At 40.2% G+C, this 15156-nt stretch overlaps 1 protein-coding gene across 2 annotated transcripts in view; it reads left to right on the top strand.

Moving 5' to 3' along the window:
• The window catches only part of Btbd9 (BTB domain containing 9), a 369270-nt gene that overhangs the window by 25480 nt on the left and 328634 nt on the right, over window positions 1–15156 (top strand). For both annotated transcript variants that reach the window (XM_052744486.1, XM_052744488.1), the window contains exons 2-3: window positions 11404–11615; window positions 14383–14746. In XM_052744486.1, coding sequence (XP_052600446.1) covers window positions 11431–11615; window positions 14383–14746 — 549 coding nt within the window. In that variant the 5' untranslated portion in view covers window positions 11404–11430. The remainder of the gene's footprint in view (window positions 1–11403; window positions 11616–14382; window positions 14747–15156) is intronic.

The following is a 15156-nucleotide window of genomic DNA, read 5'->3' as shown; positions in this document are numbered from 1 at the left end:
GACCTCATACTCCCTTTCTAGCTGAGGATGACCTTGAATTCCTGACCTTCCTGCCTACACCTTCCAAGTGCTGGGATTAAGGGAGTGTGCCACCAAGCAGAGCTTAGTTTTTTTTTGTAGAGATAGATAGTCCTTGTGTTTAGCAGTTTGATAATGCCTTTTTTCAGTGTGTGTGTGTGTGTGTGTGTGTGTGTGTGTGTGTGTGTGTGTGTGTGTGTGTGTATATATGTGTGTGTTTTGTTTTTTTCCCCTGGGTTTCTATGTGTAGCTTTGGAGCCCATCATGGAACTCGCACTATAGACCAGGCTGGCCTCAAACTCACATCTGCCTGCCTCTGCCTCCTGAGCACTGGGATTAAAGGTGTGCACCACCACCGCCCAGCTCAGTATTTGTTTTAGTTACTTAATAGAACAAACTTTTCGGTAGTACTGTTTTGTTTTGCTTTTTTCTTTTGTTTTCTTTTTCTTTTCTTCTTCTTTGTTTGTTTTTGTTTTTTTGAGGCAGGGTTTCTCTGTGAGCTATGCCTGTCTTGGAACTTACTCTGTAGACCAGGCTGACCTCAAACTCAGAGATCAATCTGCCTCTTCCTCCCAAGTGCTGGGATTAAAGGCGTGAGCCGCCACCACCCAGCTGTAGTGCTGTTTTTTAGCATGTATTTTGCAGTCAGTGATGCAGATTTTTTTCAGAACTGGAGTGTAGCTCAGTGGTAGAGTACCTGCCTGACATGTATAAGCCCCTCAGTTTAATACCAGCCATGCTAAAAACAAATATTTTTTCATTGTTACTAGTATTTAATTTCTTTGTTTTAATCATTTAGATTTTTTTTTTTTTTTTGGTGTGGCCAAGTCACTTTTTTTTTTTTTTTGGAGAGAGGAAAAATACAAAACACCCAAAACTTGCTTAGCTTGTGTGAGGCTCTGGGTTCAATCTCAAACAGAACTTCATGATAAATATAAAATCTATACACTTAATTTTCTTTTTCTAAAGAGATTAGGATTGAATCAAAGGGCCTCCAGCATGTTAGCAAAGTGCTGCACCACTGAGCTTCAGCCCTAGCCCAATATATTCCTAATTTTGAAGTGTGTGTGTTAATGTGACACAGTTTCCTTTTGGGGGGCTGTGTGTGTGTGAGAGAGAGAGAGAGGGAGGGGGACGGGGAAGGAGGAAGGAGGAGAGAGAGAATGTATGTGTATATTGTATACAGGTATGTGTGTCTATGCAGGGGAAGGTATTGGGTATCCTCTATCACTGATTTATTCTTTTGAAGCAGGGAGGGTCTTTCCTTAAATCAGAGTTTGTGTTTTTTGACTAGGCAGGCAGCCAGCAACCTTCTACTCCCAAGATCTTGCTGTCTCTGACTCCTAACCCTGGGGTAGCAGGTGCATGCAAGACCATTATGTAGGTGTTGGTATCTGAACTCAGGTCGGCTCAGTTGCTTGGCAAGTTCTTTTAAACATTGACATCACTATAGCCCCCTAATACTTTCTTTGTATTCTTCCAAGGTTATTCTGTTAAATTTCACCATCTGAAGTTTCTATTACAATAGCATTTTTTTGTTTATGGTATAAAATATCAAGCATGTTTTTTCATATGGTGGTTGGTTCAAGGATGATTGATGTCCTTACAGTATTGGATGCTTCTTTGCTTTTCTTAAATCCTCTAGTGGAGATTTAAAGCTTTCTTTACATGCACTGTTACCTTATTCCTAGATATTTCTTGTATTTTTAAGTTATGTATTTCAAGTGTTTTACCTCATATTTTCTAGTCAGTTTTTTTTGGGGGGAGGGAGGGGTGGCACAGAAGAAAGCTATAGATTTTCATTATAAGTTTCACCTCAGTGAACTTGCTTGATTTTTAAAAAGTAGTTGGTTGATTCTCATGATTTTTTTCACGTGGGCAGTCATCTGCAAGTGATGATTATTTTGCTTCTGTTCCTAACCCAGTTCCATTTGTTTTTCTCAATTGCATAGTTCTTATCCTATAAAATGTTCATAGTGATATGAGTAGACATCATTGACTTATTCATGAACTTGAGTATTTCTTGTGTTTTATTAACCAGATGGTTATACCTGTTAGGGTGTGAATATATGCTTGTAGATCATTGACGATCCTTTTATTTGTAACTACTTAACAGCTTTTATTATCAAGTTTGTAATTATAGGGCTGTAGAGAGGGCTCAGACACGAAGCATTTATTGCTCTTGCAGAAGACCTAAGTTCAGTTTCCAGCACCAACATTAGGCAGCTCACAACTTCCGTAACTCCAGCTCTAGGGGATCCAGCACCTTTTGATGGCACCTGTACTCAAGTGTATATGCCCCAACACATAAATAAAGATAAAATTTTAAAAAGGTCTATAGTGAATGTTGTAAAACTTACTTTAACATTTATTGAGTATGTGAATATTTCCTATGTTATAGTTCATTAACTTTGTTATGAATCTGTCTACTTCCTTGTTAGCAGTATTTTTGTGAGTTTTTTAATATTAATCCTGTTTGATTATATAAATGGATGTTTCGGGCTGGAGAGATGGCTCAGAGGTTAAGAGCACTGGCTGTTCTTCCAGAGGTCCTGAGTTCAATTCCCAGCAACCATATGGTGGCTCACAACCATCCGTAATGAGATCTGGTGCCCTCTTCTGGCCTGCAGCATACATGCAGGCAGAACACTATATAATAAATAAATCTTTAAAAAAAAAAAATAAATAAATGGATGTTTCTCTCCTACCTGCCAGTTCCCGAATAACCACTCAGAGGCTTAATATTACTTAAAATTGCTCAGCCAATAGCTCAGGCTTGTTACTAGCTAACTCTTACACTTAAATTAACTCATAATTCTTATCTATGTTTAGTCATGTGGCTTGGTACCTTTTCTCAGTCCAACAATCTCATCTTGCTTCTTTCTTTGCTAGTGACTCCCTTACTCTGCCTTCCTCTTCCCAGAATTCTCCTAGTCTGGCTGTCATACTCAGTCTCTTCCTGCGTAGCTATCAGCCAATCAGCTTTTTGTTAGCAAATGAGAGTAATATATATTCATAGTGTAGAAAAAGATTGTTCCACAGCAGAGTATATAGATGTGGTAATGTCTTCATGTCAAGGTTATGTTGATTTCATATGATAAAATTAGAAAAGGACTTTTTCTTGTGATCCTCCAGCATATATCCTATGGTGTGTGCCACCACAACTGGCAGAAAACTCCTTTTCTCTCATGCATGAGAATAGAATAAATATCTTCAGAATGATCTGTATGTTGAAGTTGTGAAGAAACTTGTTCATAATGTTTGGCTCTGGTGTACTGGGAGGCTAGAGGTTGGGGATATGTTCAAATAGAGTTGGTGGTTATTATTTTTAGTGTCACTTTCTTTAATTCTAAGATTAAGTAAGTAAATTGGCTATCATATAGTTGTGGTGATATACTGTGTACCCTAATAAAATTTGCCTGAAGATCAGAGGACAGAGCAAGCCACTAGATTAAACATAGAGGTCAGGCCTGGCTTTTAATCCTAGCACTCGGGAGGCAGAGATCTGTCTGGATCTTCTTTGAGCAACAGATAGTGACTTTATTTTCAGTGCTTTTGCTGATATTATTAAGTCCTCTTGTTATTTCTAAAGCTCTGCAGAAAAGAATGAACAGAGCAGGACTGAACTGCTGTCTTTGGAAGAATCTGCTTGCAGGGTTGGCCCTTGCATGGCATCTGGCAATTTAGATTGGAGTCAATTGTGAGTACGCTGAACAACTGTGTTGGCTGCTCTCTTCTGAAACTCTGGAGTTTACATCCACTTCAGGCAGGGACTACTCATGTGGAAAGCTCCCACTAAGCACTCTGGGCGTTGAGTTTCTAACAAGCTTCCCTGGGTGGAAACTTATCTGTGTTGTCACAGCCTGTTCCTGGGGATGTTCAGTATGTGCTGTATGACTCCATTGGGAGAAGATCCCAGGAAACTTGCGCCTGCTTTTGTATAGACTTTTCCATGAGATCTGTTCTCTTTGATAATTTTTCTTTCTTTGAAAAAAGATTTGTTTTATGTGCATGAGTGTTTTGCTGGCATGTATGTATGTGTACCATGTACATGCCTGATACTCATGGAGGCCAGAAGAGGGCATCAGATCCTTTGGAACTGGAATTACAGGTGGTTGTGAGTGGCCATGTAGTGTTACCTGGGGCCTCTGGAAGAGCAAGTGTTCTTAATTGACGAGTCCTCTCTCTAGCTCCTGCTTAATTTTCTTTGTGTACTTTTACCACAATAGATTATGGCAGTGAATATTAACTGGTCTAAACCATGAGAGTCCTCTTAATGAATCACTGAACCCAGGAGTGATTGTAGGGATCCCTGATATAGTACCTATGTAGTAGACTTTTTAAAAAAAATTTGTTTAACTCTAGACTATGTGTCTGTGTGAAGATATGTTCATATGAGTCCTGGTAGGTGTCTGGAGGCCAGGAGAGGGCACTGGATCTCTACAAGCTAGAGTTATGATTAGTTGTGAGCCGCTCAACTTGGGTTCTGGCCCTCTGCAAGAGCAGTACAAGCTCTTAACCACTGAGCTATCTCTCCAGTCCCTGTTGTTTCCTTAATGTTAGCTTTTCCAACTGGAGTAAGGTAGAATCTCAGTATAGGTTTAATTTGCATCTCCCTGATGGCTAAGGATATTGAACACATCCAAATATTTATTGGCCATTTGTATTTCTTGTGAGAGCTGTCTGTTCAGTTCATTAGTTTGTTTACTAATTGATTTGTGGGATTTTGTATCTAAGTGTGGGAGTCGTTGGTAGTTTCTAGATCTATCCTCTGTTGACTAAATACTATAAACCTTTCCCACCGTTCTGTGGCTGTGTCTTTACTTTTCTGATCATTTTCTTTGCTGTGCAGAAACTACATGAGATTGTACCTGTCACTTACTGGGATTATTTTCTTTGTTGTGTGTCTTAGGGTTTCTATTGCTGTGAAGAGACACCATGATCACAGCAACTCTTATAAAGAAAACATTTAATTGTGGTGGTGGCTTACAGTTTCAGAGGTTTAGTCCATTATCATCATGGCAGGGAGCATGGCAATGTGTAGGCAGGCATGGTGCTGGAGGAGTAGCCAAGTGTTCTGCATCTTTCAGGCAACAGGAAGTGGTCTGAGATGCTGGGTGTGGCTTGAGCATAAATGAGACCTCAAAGTCCATCTTCACAGTGACATGCTTTTTCCAACAAGGCCATGCCCACTCCAACAAAGCCACATCTCCTAATAATGCCACCCCCTTTGGGGGCCATTTTCTTTCAAACCACCACATTATACATCTTGAATTCTGTTGCTCAGCTTTCTGTTTCCTTTTATTCATTTGGGACTCCAGTTCATAGAATGGAACCACCTGCATTTAGAATGGGCCTTCTGACTTCACATAATTTCATCTAGACAGTCTTTCACAGGCGTGCTGTAGAGGCGTGTTTCCTTAGGATTCTAGAGCTTGTCACTTTGACAGGGTCCTCTCACTATCGCAGAGGCTGAGACTGCCATGAACAAGATTTTCTTTTCTCAGTCTTTCTTGACAATTTTATTATTGGCATATAGAAAACCTATTGATTTTTGTATGTTGAGTTTTGTCTCCTGCCATTTTGCTTAGTGTTCATTAGAATCACTAATTCTCATATAATGCTATGTAGTAAAGTTCTCTAAAAGGTAATGGCTTATATAGATAGCCATTTTATATCAAATATAATTCTGTTGGATGGATTTCAACAGGGCCCAGCTTGTGTCTAGACCACATGGCACCTGCTAGGGTTGGAGTATCCTTACATATCCAGCCCAACTAGATGACTGAGCAGGTTAGAAGGACTTGACTGGGAATGTATGTTTGGACCTTGGTTTTCATTTCACTGGGTTCATTACTCTTCTGTTAGTAATCTCAGGGCCTCTTAACTTCCATCTGGCCTTTCCACATGGCCTGAGCAGTTCAGGGTTCCCCAAAGGCACAAAAGTAGATGCTGTTAGATTCCCTAAGGTGTAGGCCTGGAACCTCATTTTTGTTGGTTAAAGTGACTCCAACTCCAGAGTTAAGGGGAGGAGAAATGGATTAACACAGGAAGAGGTTTGTGTCTAGGGAAAAGAAAGGAGTGTTAGCCAGCCATCTTTGAGACTGTGTACCCCAATAATAATGCATATTTGTACAAACTTTTCAAAACTTCTATCTTCTTAATCTTATGTTATATTCTTAAATTTATTTCAGTTTGTTCTTAATTAGCATACAAAGTAAGAGGCTTCATTTTTTATACTGTGGTTGATCATAGACTCTTTCCTGTTCCCTACATTGTACTTTTCTTTCCTCAATGGTTCCCTTTCTGTCTTGTCACATTACATGATCTAGTCTTGATTTTTAGCTGAAGTGTCTCAATTTTATATGACATGGCAAAATAAGGCAGAGTGACAGAATTATAAAATGTAACTTAAGAAAATAATCATCTACAACATACTCACATCATGAGTGTGGAAATGATTTCATTCGATTATCAAGTTCTGAACTGTGACATGTGTGGCTTAATGCATCTTAATGTAGGAAGTAGAAGCATGTCATGTCAGTGCTCGGTTCCATGAACTTTAGTCATCTTTTCCCCCAGTTTTATTATTTATCAAGTGAAAACTGGTGACTTAAAAATAATGATGTGTAATTTTTAAAGTAGGCTTTTAAAAAGAAAATGCATATGGAATACAAAGGAATGATCAGTTTGTAGATAAGCTAGTTTATTGATAAAAATACTTAATTTTTTGCATGTATGAATATATAGTCTGATAATTTTTTTTTTTTTTTTTTTTTTTTTTTTGGTTTTTCGAGACAGGGTTTCTCTGTGTAGCTTTGTGCCTTTTCCTGGAACTCACTTGGTAGCCCAGGCTGGCCTCGAACTCACAGAGATCCGCCTGGCTCTGCCTCCCGAGTGCTGGGATTAAAGGCGTGCGCCACCACCGCCCGGCCATGTCTGATAATTTTGCTAGCATTATTTGTCTCTTTGTTAATAATATCAAAGTAGAATTTGCCCTGGTTAGTTTTTTGCCAGCTTGACGCAAGCTGAAGTCATCTGGGAAGAGGATCCTCAATTGAGAAAATACCTCTATCAGATTGGCCTGTAGGGAAGTCCGTAGGGCATTTTCTTGATTGATGTGGAAGGGCCCAGCCCACTGAGGGTGGTACTGGTCCTAGGCAGGTGGTCCTGGGTGGTATAAATAGGTGGGCTGAGCAAGCCTTGGGGAGAAGCTAGTAAGCAGTGTTTCTCCATGGCCTCTGTTTCAGTTCCTGCTTCCAGGTTTCTGCCTGGAGTTCCTGCCCTGACTTCCTGCCCTCACTTCCCTTCCTGATGCACTGTACACTATAAGGTGAAATAAACCCATTTCTCCTTAGGTTGCTTTTGCTCATGGTGTTTTATCACAGCAATTTTAACCTAAGACAGAACCTATTTGTCTTTTGGACATACTTTGCTTTTGAACTTGTGTGCCTAGGGAATGTAAACTGTATTAGCTTTGTATAAGTATATGAAATATCTGAAGTAGGCTAACTTTTATAAAGAAAAGAGGTTCATTTAGCTTATAATTTTAGAAGTTCAAGGGCATAGTCCTGCCATTGACCCAGGTCCTCCTGTTGGTAAGATGGTATTACAACGATGGGAATACATGTAGAGGAAGAAAAGATGTCTTGAAACAGGAAGCCGGAGGGCTTAGTGGGCCCAAGCTTGCTATGGCTGCAACTCTTGAGAAAACTGCCAAAGCGTCCCTTGAGGACTGCCTTAATCCCTTTGTCCTCAGTGACCTCCGGACTTTGCAGTGGGCCCGCTTACCTCCTAAAGGTTGATTGCCACCTCCTCAGTCTGTCACTTGTTGATTCTGGGATTCTACGAGCAAACCATAACCTGAGCCCACAGCAATCCGAACTGTGGTTCTTCTCCACACTGCTCATTCAGATCACGTTAGTATGGTGACTGCAGGTGCCTGTGTCCCATTCCAAACTAATTAAATAAGTCTCTCTGAAGGGTGGGACTCAAGCATTTTATTTTCATTTTTCTGAGCTTCCTGTGTGGTTCCAGTGTATGGCAAGCTTGTTGAGAACCACTGGTCTAATTAAAATTATTTCTATATGCCAATAAAAATTGTGTTTATTCCACACTAAGTGGCTGTTTTCTGTATCCAGCACTATTCACTTTATATTTCCACATGGAAAAACATAATTAAAATGTAAATTTAGCAAAGTGAAATTGTATGTATTGAGAAGTGAAGATCTGGTGAACCCATTAAGGCAGATATTTACATATCCAGAATTAATGTTCATGATTTGTCCATTGATGAATTGTAAATATCCCACTGAGCTAGTTAACTGAAGAAACTCAGTCATTGTTCAGCCAGTCAGCCAGCAGTGGGTTGAGTCTTGGCCATGACTTAGATAAATACTAAGAGATTTTAGCCCAGGGCATATTCAGGAGGCACATGCGGTGCCTGCTGTCAGTGCAAAGTGTCTCTTTGGTTTGGAGTAGCAGAGTGTCGGGACGAGTGGGATTTGACATCAGAATCTAGTGGCTTTCAGAGTGTGGTCGACATAAGCTGAGAAGAAAACAAGTCTCCAGCCCTGTCTGATCCTTTGTCTAGAGTTCTTGATCATGTTAGTCAAGCACTTGGCAAACTGTGACCCATTGGCCAAATAAGTCTTTTTTCTCTTTAAATATGAATGTGGTGTGGTGGTGGTGTGTATGTGTATGTGTGTGTATGTGTGTACACAAGCACATACACATGAATGTATTATATCTGTGTTTATGTCTGTAGAGGTCAGAGGACAATTTTGGGTCTTAATCCATCCTTAAACACTACTACCTTTTCTTTTCTTCCCTCCCCCCCTCTCCCCCCCCCTTTCTCTTTTGGCACCATCTCTCAGTGGCCTGCAGCTCATTGAATAGACTAGACTGGCTGGCCAGTGAGCCCCAGGGGCCCAACTATCTCTGTTTCCAGTGCTGGGATTACAATCTGTGTTCCATCATGTGCTGCTTTTTTAAAAAAAAATTATTTACTTTTATATGCATTAGTGTGCCTGCAGTTGTGTCTGTGTGAAGGTGTCAGAACACCTGGAACTGGAGTTATAGACAGTGGTGAGCTGCCATGTGGGTGCTGGGAATTGAACCTGGGTCCTCTGGAGAACAGCCAATGCGCTTTACCTCTGAGTCATCTCTCCAGCCTCCATGTTTTGCTTTTTAACGTGGATATTTCAGAGATCGACCCCAAGCCCTCATGCTTGTAATGAGCTAGTCCCCCAGCACCCATTCATTTTTAATAGCTTTATTAGACCACAGCCATGTTCATTCATTTACTTATTGCCTATGGCTGCTTTTAAGTTCTTAAGGCAGACGTGAAAATGTATGACAATGTTGTATAGTGCACAAAGCCAAAAGTATTTACTATGGAACCTTTCTAGAAAGTACCCCAACTCCTTTATTAGACTGTCATAGCACACGTTTCCTGTTATTGCTAACACTTCTAAGTTGGTCCTATTAAGCTGAATTTGATGTTTCACATACAAATGACTGAAGATGGTTGAGTTTTGACTCTGAAGTGGAAGCTTCCGTTGCGGAAAAGGGGTTTGTTTTGCTGAGCGCTCACATTACAGACTGTAGTCGGGACAGGTACATTGGGCATGGAGGGTCTTTTGAAACGTCAAAGCCTGCCCCCAGGGTTATGCCTCCTCCAACAATGACACAGCCAATCCTTCCCAAACAGTACCAACTGTGGACCAACTATTGAAGCATATGAACCTATGGGGCCGTTTTCATTCAAACCACCACCCTTTGGCAACAGGGAAGGATACTACCAGTCATCCACCATGTTCTTTCATCATAACTCTTGCTGTTGGTGGTCTCTCTTTTGGGCTGGTCATGTGATAACAAGCAGCTGAAGAACGTTGTTCATGAAGGTTTCCCTGCAGTCACAATATGAGACAGACTTCATACACCTTGCTATGAAAACGAATATCTGCATATAGAAGTTTGAAGATGAGAGCTCTTCAATCTTTAATGTTGATTATAACACATTGTTGAAGATGGTAGAGGTCTGGTGAAGAGTGTATATTTGGCTTGCTTTCACTGGTTCTGTGCAATATAGAGGCTACTTCTGAGCCACCAGGCACCTCTTACACCTGGGATCTGAATGCTAGTGAAGACCCTCATACATTTGCTGAGTTATTACATCCAAAAAAGGCATGCTTACAAATAAAAATTTGTAAGCAGTTCTAGCTTTCTAAGGTCTGAACTTCCCTTTTGAATATGTTACTCAAACTCCAGCCTCTTGATTTTCATTTATTTTTATAGACAGACTGCACATAAAGGCAAGGAAGTGCCAATAAATACAGTGATATTCTGGTATTTGCCATCAACCTCATCATTAGAGCCACAGTAGGAAATAGAAGGCTTACTATGTAGCTAAGGCTGGCCTTGAACTCATAATCTTGCCTTGGCCTCTCGAGTGTGCTGGTATTAGAAGTATGTGGCACTTCTCCATGCTGAGAAGTAGCAGTCTAGAGACTATGCCAGATGGATTCTCATTTTAGAAGAGGGCTGTGATGCTCCTGTAAATTTTTATTAATAAAGTAAGTCACTTTTGTGACTACAGAAGATTGTTTTTTATCAATTATTTAAAGATGGTTTCAGACCAAAAACTCTTATATGAAATGATATTAAATTTACTCTGTAATTTATTCCTAGATCTGTACTTGAAAGACTTTGCTGGATGTAGCTGTATCCAGCCTTGCTAAATCAGTCTATGCTCAATGCAGGCATACTCTGCTGGTTGCCTTGCCTTTCCCTGAGGCAAGGAAAGAGTCTAGAACCACAGATGCCAGTGTTTCCAGATTGTGATGGCTCCAAGCACTGCTAGTATGTGAATATCCAGACATTTTTGCTTTTCTAGTGTGATGAGGCAGTGAAGGTCGTGGAGCTAATTAAAACAGCTTGAGTTGTTTCTTAGAATAAGCAGGTTAATAGAAAGGAAACCATGTGGATGGCGGTGGTGCACATCTTTAATTCCAGCACTCGAGTTAGAAGCAGGCAGATCTCTGTGAGTTAAAGGCTAGCCTGGTCTACAGATCGAGTTCCAGGGCTACATAGAGAAATCCTGCCTCAAAAAAACAAAACAAACAAACAAAATAATAATACAATAAAAATAAAAAGGAAACCTTTGATACTTTGGGCTGAGGTAGGAGGATGGTGGGCCCTAAGATAGCCTGATCTATACTGACTTTAAGGTGGGCCTAGATGACATATTTGAAGACTGTTTCATAAAGAAAAAAAATTATTGATGATGAACTTTGGGGTAAAGTTTGGTTGGCTGATAGGACTCGCAGTTTTCTGTGTATGCTCCTTTTCCTCACTAACCCACGTTCCTCCTTTGTGTGACAGGTCAGTGACTATCATCTATTCCACACGATGAGTAACAGCCACCCTCTTCGCCCCTTTACTGCAGTGGGGGAAATTGATCATGTGCACATTCTGTCTGAGCATATTGGTGCCTTGTTGATTGGTGAAGAATATGGTGATGTCACATTTGTTGTGGAAAAGAAGCGCTTTCCTGCCCACAGGGTAATTTTAGCAGCTAGGTGCCAATATTTTCGGTAAGTATATAATGTATTTTTAAAAATTTTTATTTATTTATTTTTAGATTTAAGTCATCTGTGGGAAGCACTGGTGTTCTCTATGAAAAATATGTAACTTAAGTGTAACAGCAAGTGGAGTCCTTTAGTATAATGTCTAAAAGAACTTTATCTTTGTGTATTTGTTACTTTCTGAGAATTGCCTTTTCTTTAGGAGCCAATTTAGAATTAAGGGGCTAAAGGCTGTCTGGGCCAGACGTTCCAATGAACTCTTTTAGCTGTGTGTGTTGCTTTTACCCTCTGCTCAAGTAGATGAAGGATGGGTTTACCCTGAGTTACCGGTTGATAGCTTCTTGTTGTATAGGGAGTGAACTTTCTGGAATGCACATGGCATGTGTGTTTCTTGGTAGTGGATTACTATAGCTAACACCTGTGGGTAACCTAACAGAGCTCTCCAGATATGTGCTAATCTCACTAAAAAAAAAACAAGTATTGACTGAGACTTTCAGAGTTACATTAGAACTAAAAGTATATATATTTTATATCTGTCTCTCTATATATACATATACATATAGATGCATATACATATTTTATGAATGTAAAGCCACTTATAGACAGCTATTTCTTAGATCTTTAATTTTTCAGGTTATAAAAATTACTAATCTCTTAATTACATTTCACCTAATATTGGCTAAAAGGAAATCACCAGTGACTTTATTGCCTATGTGATTGTTTATCTTGGACATTACAAAACTTTGTCTGTTTATAATGATAAAGCTGGTACATAGAGTCACAGTTTTTTTTTTTTTTTTTTGGTTTTTCGAGACAGGGTTTCTCTGTGTAGCTTTGCGCCTTTCCTGGAACTCGCTTTGGAGACCAGGCTGGCCTCGAACTCACAGAGATCCGCCTGGCTCTGCCTCCCGAGTGCTGGGATTAAAGGCGTGCGCCACCACCGCCCGGCTTAGAGTCACAGTTTTACTTGGAGAAGTTGAGATGCCTGGTGGCTTAGAGAAAATTCATTTGTCCTCCAGTGAGTGCTGCATCTGACCTTGAAATGAGAGCTAATGGGGACAGCAAAACAGGCACACCTTGGAGTCACATTCACCATCATTGTGCTTCTTGGGAGCCTGTGTTCTTTGGCTAAGAACTACCATAGTTAACTTACAGGCGTTTTCATGACTTCCCATCCTTTAAATAAAATAAATTCTTTGGCTAAGAACTACCATAGTTAACTTACAGGCATTTTCACAACTTCCCATCCTTTAAATAAAATACTAGACATGAAACCAGAAGCTTAGAAATCAGCAAGAGACTGTCACCTTCCCAAGGGTCAGTTTTCATCGCATTGGGCCTTAGTTGGGCCATTGTTCATGGTTCCTGTCCTCAGCATGCCTTTCCTTTTTCTTTTCTTGCATTTAGTCCAGTTAGTCCTATGAAAATGCTTTTTAAAGACTCTTTCTTAATAATAGAACTTTCTGGCTTTATGTTTACTATTTCTGAACACTGTATATTTTACTCTCCTTAAGAAGCAATTGGAAAAAAACTGTATGTGAATGTATGTCATGTGATCAGTATATTCTTTAAAAGAAATCCAAACATTTTTAGAAACTTGAAGATGGTATTGAGCTAATGGAATACATTTCTTTCACTCATTGACCTTTTTGCTTCTGTGGATATTGAACCTTTGTAGAATTTTGTGACTCACTTGGACTTAAATCCACGCCACCACCAAAGCTTTCTTAGATTCTCATTGATAACACTATTCTTGTACAAAGCAAAGTTGACTGGCAGCAGTTGGGGGGGGAGTCCTGACTAAGTCTTGTCACCAGAGCTTATCTGTTCCCTGGCAAGGGCATGCTAGCTGTACAAGAGGAGACTTCTCACAGTAAGCATCAGACCCCCTTCACATGAACGCAGACCTCTCCTAGATAGTATCCATTGATCTCTATTGATCTTCCTAATGGTGTCATAGAGTATGTATGTTACAATGTTTCAACCATGTTCATCTTGACATTTTGGTTTTCCCCAGCGTTCCAGTATTCATTCCTATATGTCGTTAATGAGTTATGTTTTTCTCTAGTTGGGTCTTAAAAGAACAATTACTGAGCTGAAGGGTATGTACATTTCAAATCTGAATAGGTATATTACTAAATTTCTTTGCAAAAAGAGAGGGCCATTTACATAGTCCCTTAAAACACTGCAGGGCAGAGCGTGTTTTCTCATTGTGCAGCTGTCAGAGGCTCCCATTAGTGTTTAGCTCATCATTTTCCTGTAGGGTTTACTTTTCGGCTGCCTGTGGACCTCTGACATCTTTATGCTAAGTTCTTTGTCCCTCTCAAATGAGGACTTCCAATTTTCTATGTGATCCTGCGTTCTCAGGGTATCTCATTTAGCTTAGATGTTTATGATATCAATTCAAAATGGTTTTTTAAATTATTCCTCCTGTTTCTTTTATTTATTTATTTTGGTTTTTTGAGACAGGGTTTCTCTGTGTAGCTTTGCACCTTTCCTGGAACTCACTTGGTAGCCTAGGCTGGCCTCGAACTCACAGAGATCCGCCTGGCTCTGCCTCCTGAGTGCTGGGATTAAAGGCGTGCGCTGCCACCACCACCGCCCAGCGCCTCTTGTTTCTTTTAAAGAACCATTTACAATCACTTGTGTTCTCCACCTGGATCTTGGTGTCATTAAGCAAATTTATGTCTGTATAGTATTGATAATCATTATTACAGGTATTTTGTAGCAAATCATATTTGAGGTTTTCCAACTATGTTTCTTCTCTGGTGTGCAGAGCATTACTGTATGGTGGGATGCGAGAGTCTCAGCCTGAAGCAGAAATCCCTCTCCAAGACACCACTGCAGAAGCATTCACAATGCTACTCAAATACATCTACACGGGGCGGGCGACACTGACAGATGAGAAGGAGGAGGTGCTGCTGGATTTTCTGAGCCTGGCTCATAAATATGGATTTCCAGAGCTAGAGGATTCTACCTCTGAATATCTCTGCACCATACTTAATATTCAGAACGTCTGTATGACTTTTGATGTTGCCAGTCTCTACTCACTTCCCAAGCTAACTTGTATGTGCTGCATGTTCATGGACAGAAATGCTCAGGAGGTGCTCGCCAGTGAAGGCTTCCTCTCCCTTTCCAAGGTGTGTTTTGGTCTGCCCTTGATTTCTCGGCATGCATTATTTCATTTGTACTTACACAGTGACCACACCACAGTGGTCTAAGAATCAAAGATAAAGGTCCTTGCTCTCAAAGAAGTCATCTGGTCTAGCACTTGCCACTGACTTCTAAGGCTCTGATCTTTAAGGCTCTTGGTTCCATTTAGTTTTGTGTGCAAAAGAGACTGGTCTGGTGGGCAGTTGGTTTTAATATGACAGTCAAATAAGATTTTTTTTGTTGTATTGCATACTGCTTTTTGGTTTTGTATTTCTCTGATGTAGAATATAACTAAGAATTCTATTTTGGCAAAAGGGAAAAGTCTTTAGGGCTGGGATAGAGTCAGTAGCACAGAGGGAAAATTCATAAAGGAAATCTGAAGTGCCAGTGGATGCCT

The sequence above is a fragment of the Peromyscus californicus genome, unplaced genomic scaffold (genome assembly GCF_007827085.1).
Source record: "Peromyscus californicus insignis strain IS unplaced genomic scaffold, ASM782708v3 Scaffold_19__1_contigs__length_69161282, whole genome shotgun sequence".
Classification (NCBI taxonomy): Eukaryota; Metazoa; Chordata; class Mammalia; order Rodentia; family Cricetidae; genus Peromyscus; species Peromyscus californicus.
This window is presented reverse-complemented; position numbering and strand designations above follow the sequence as displayed.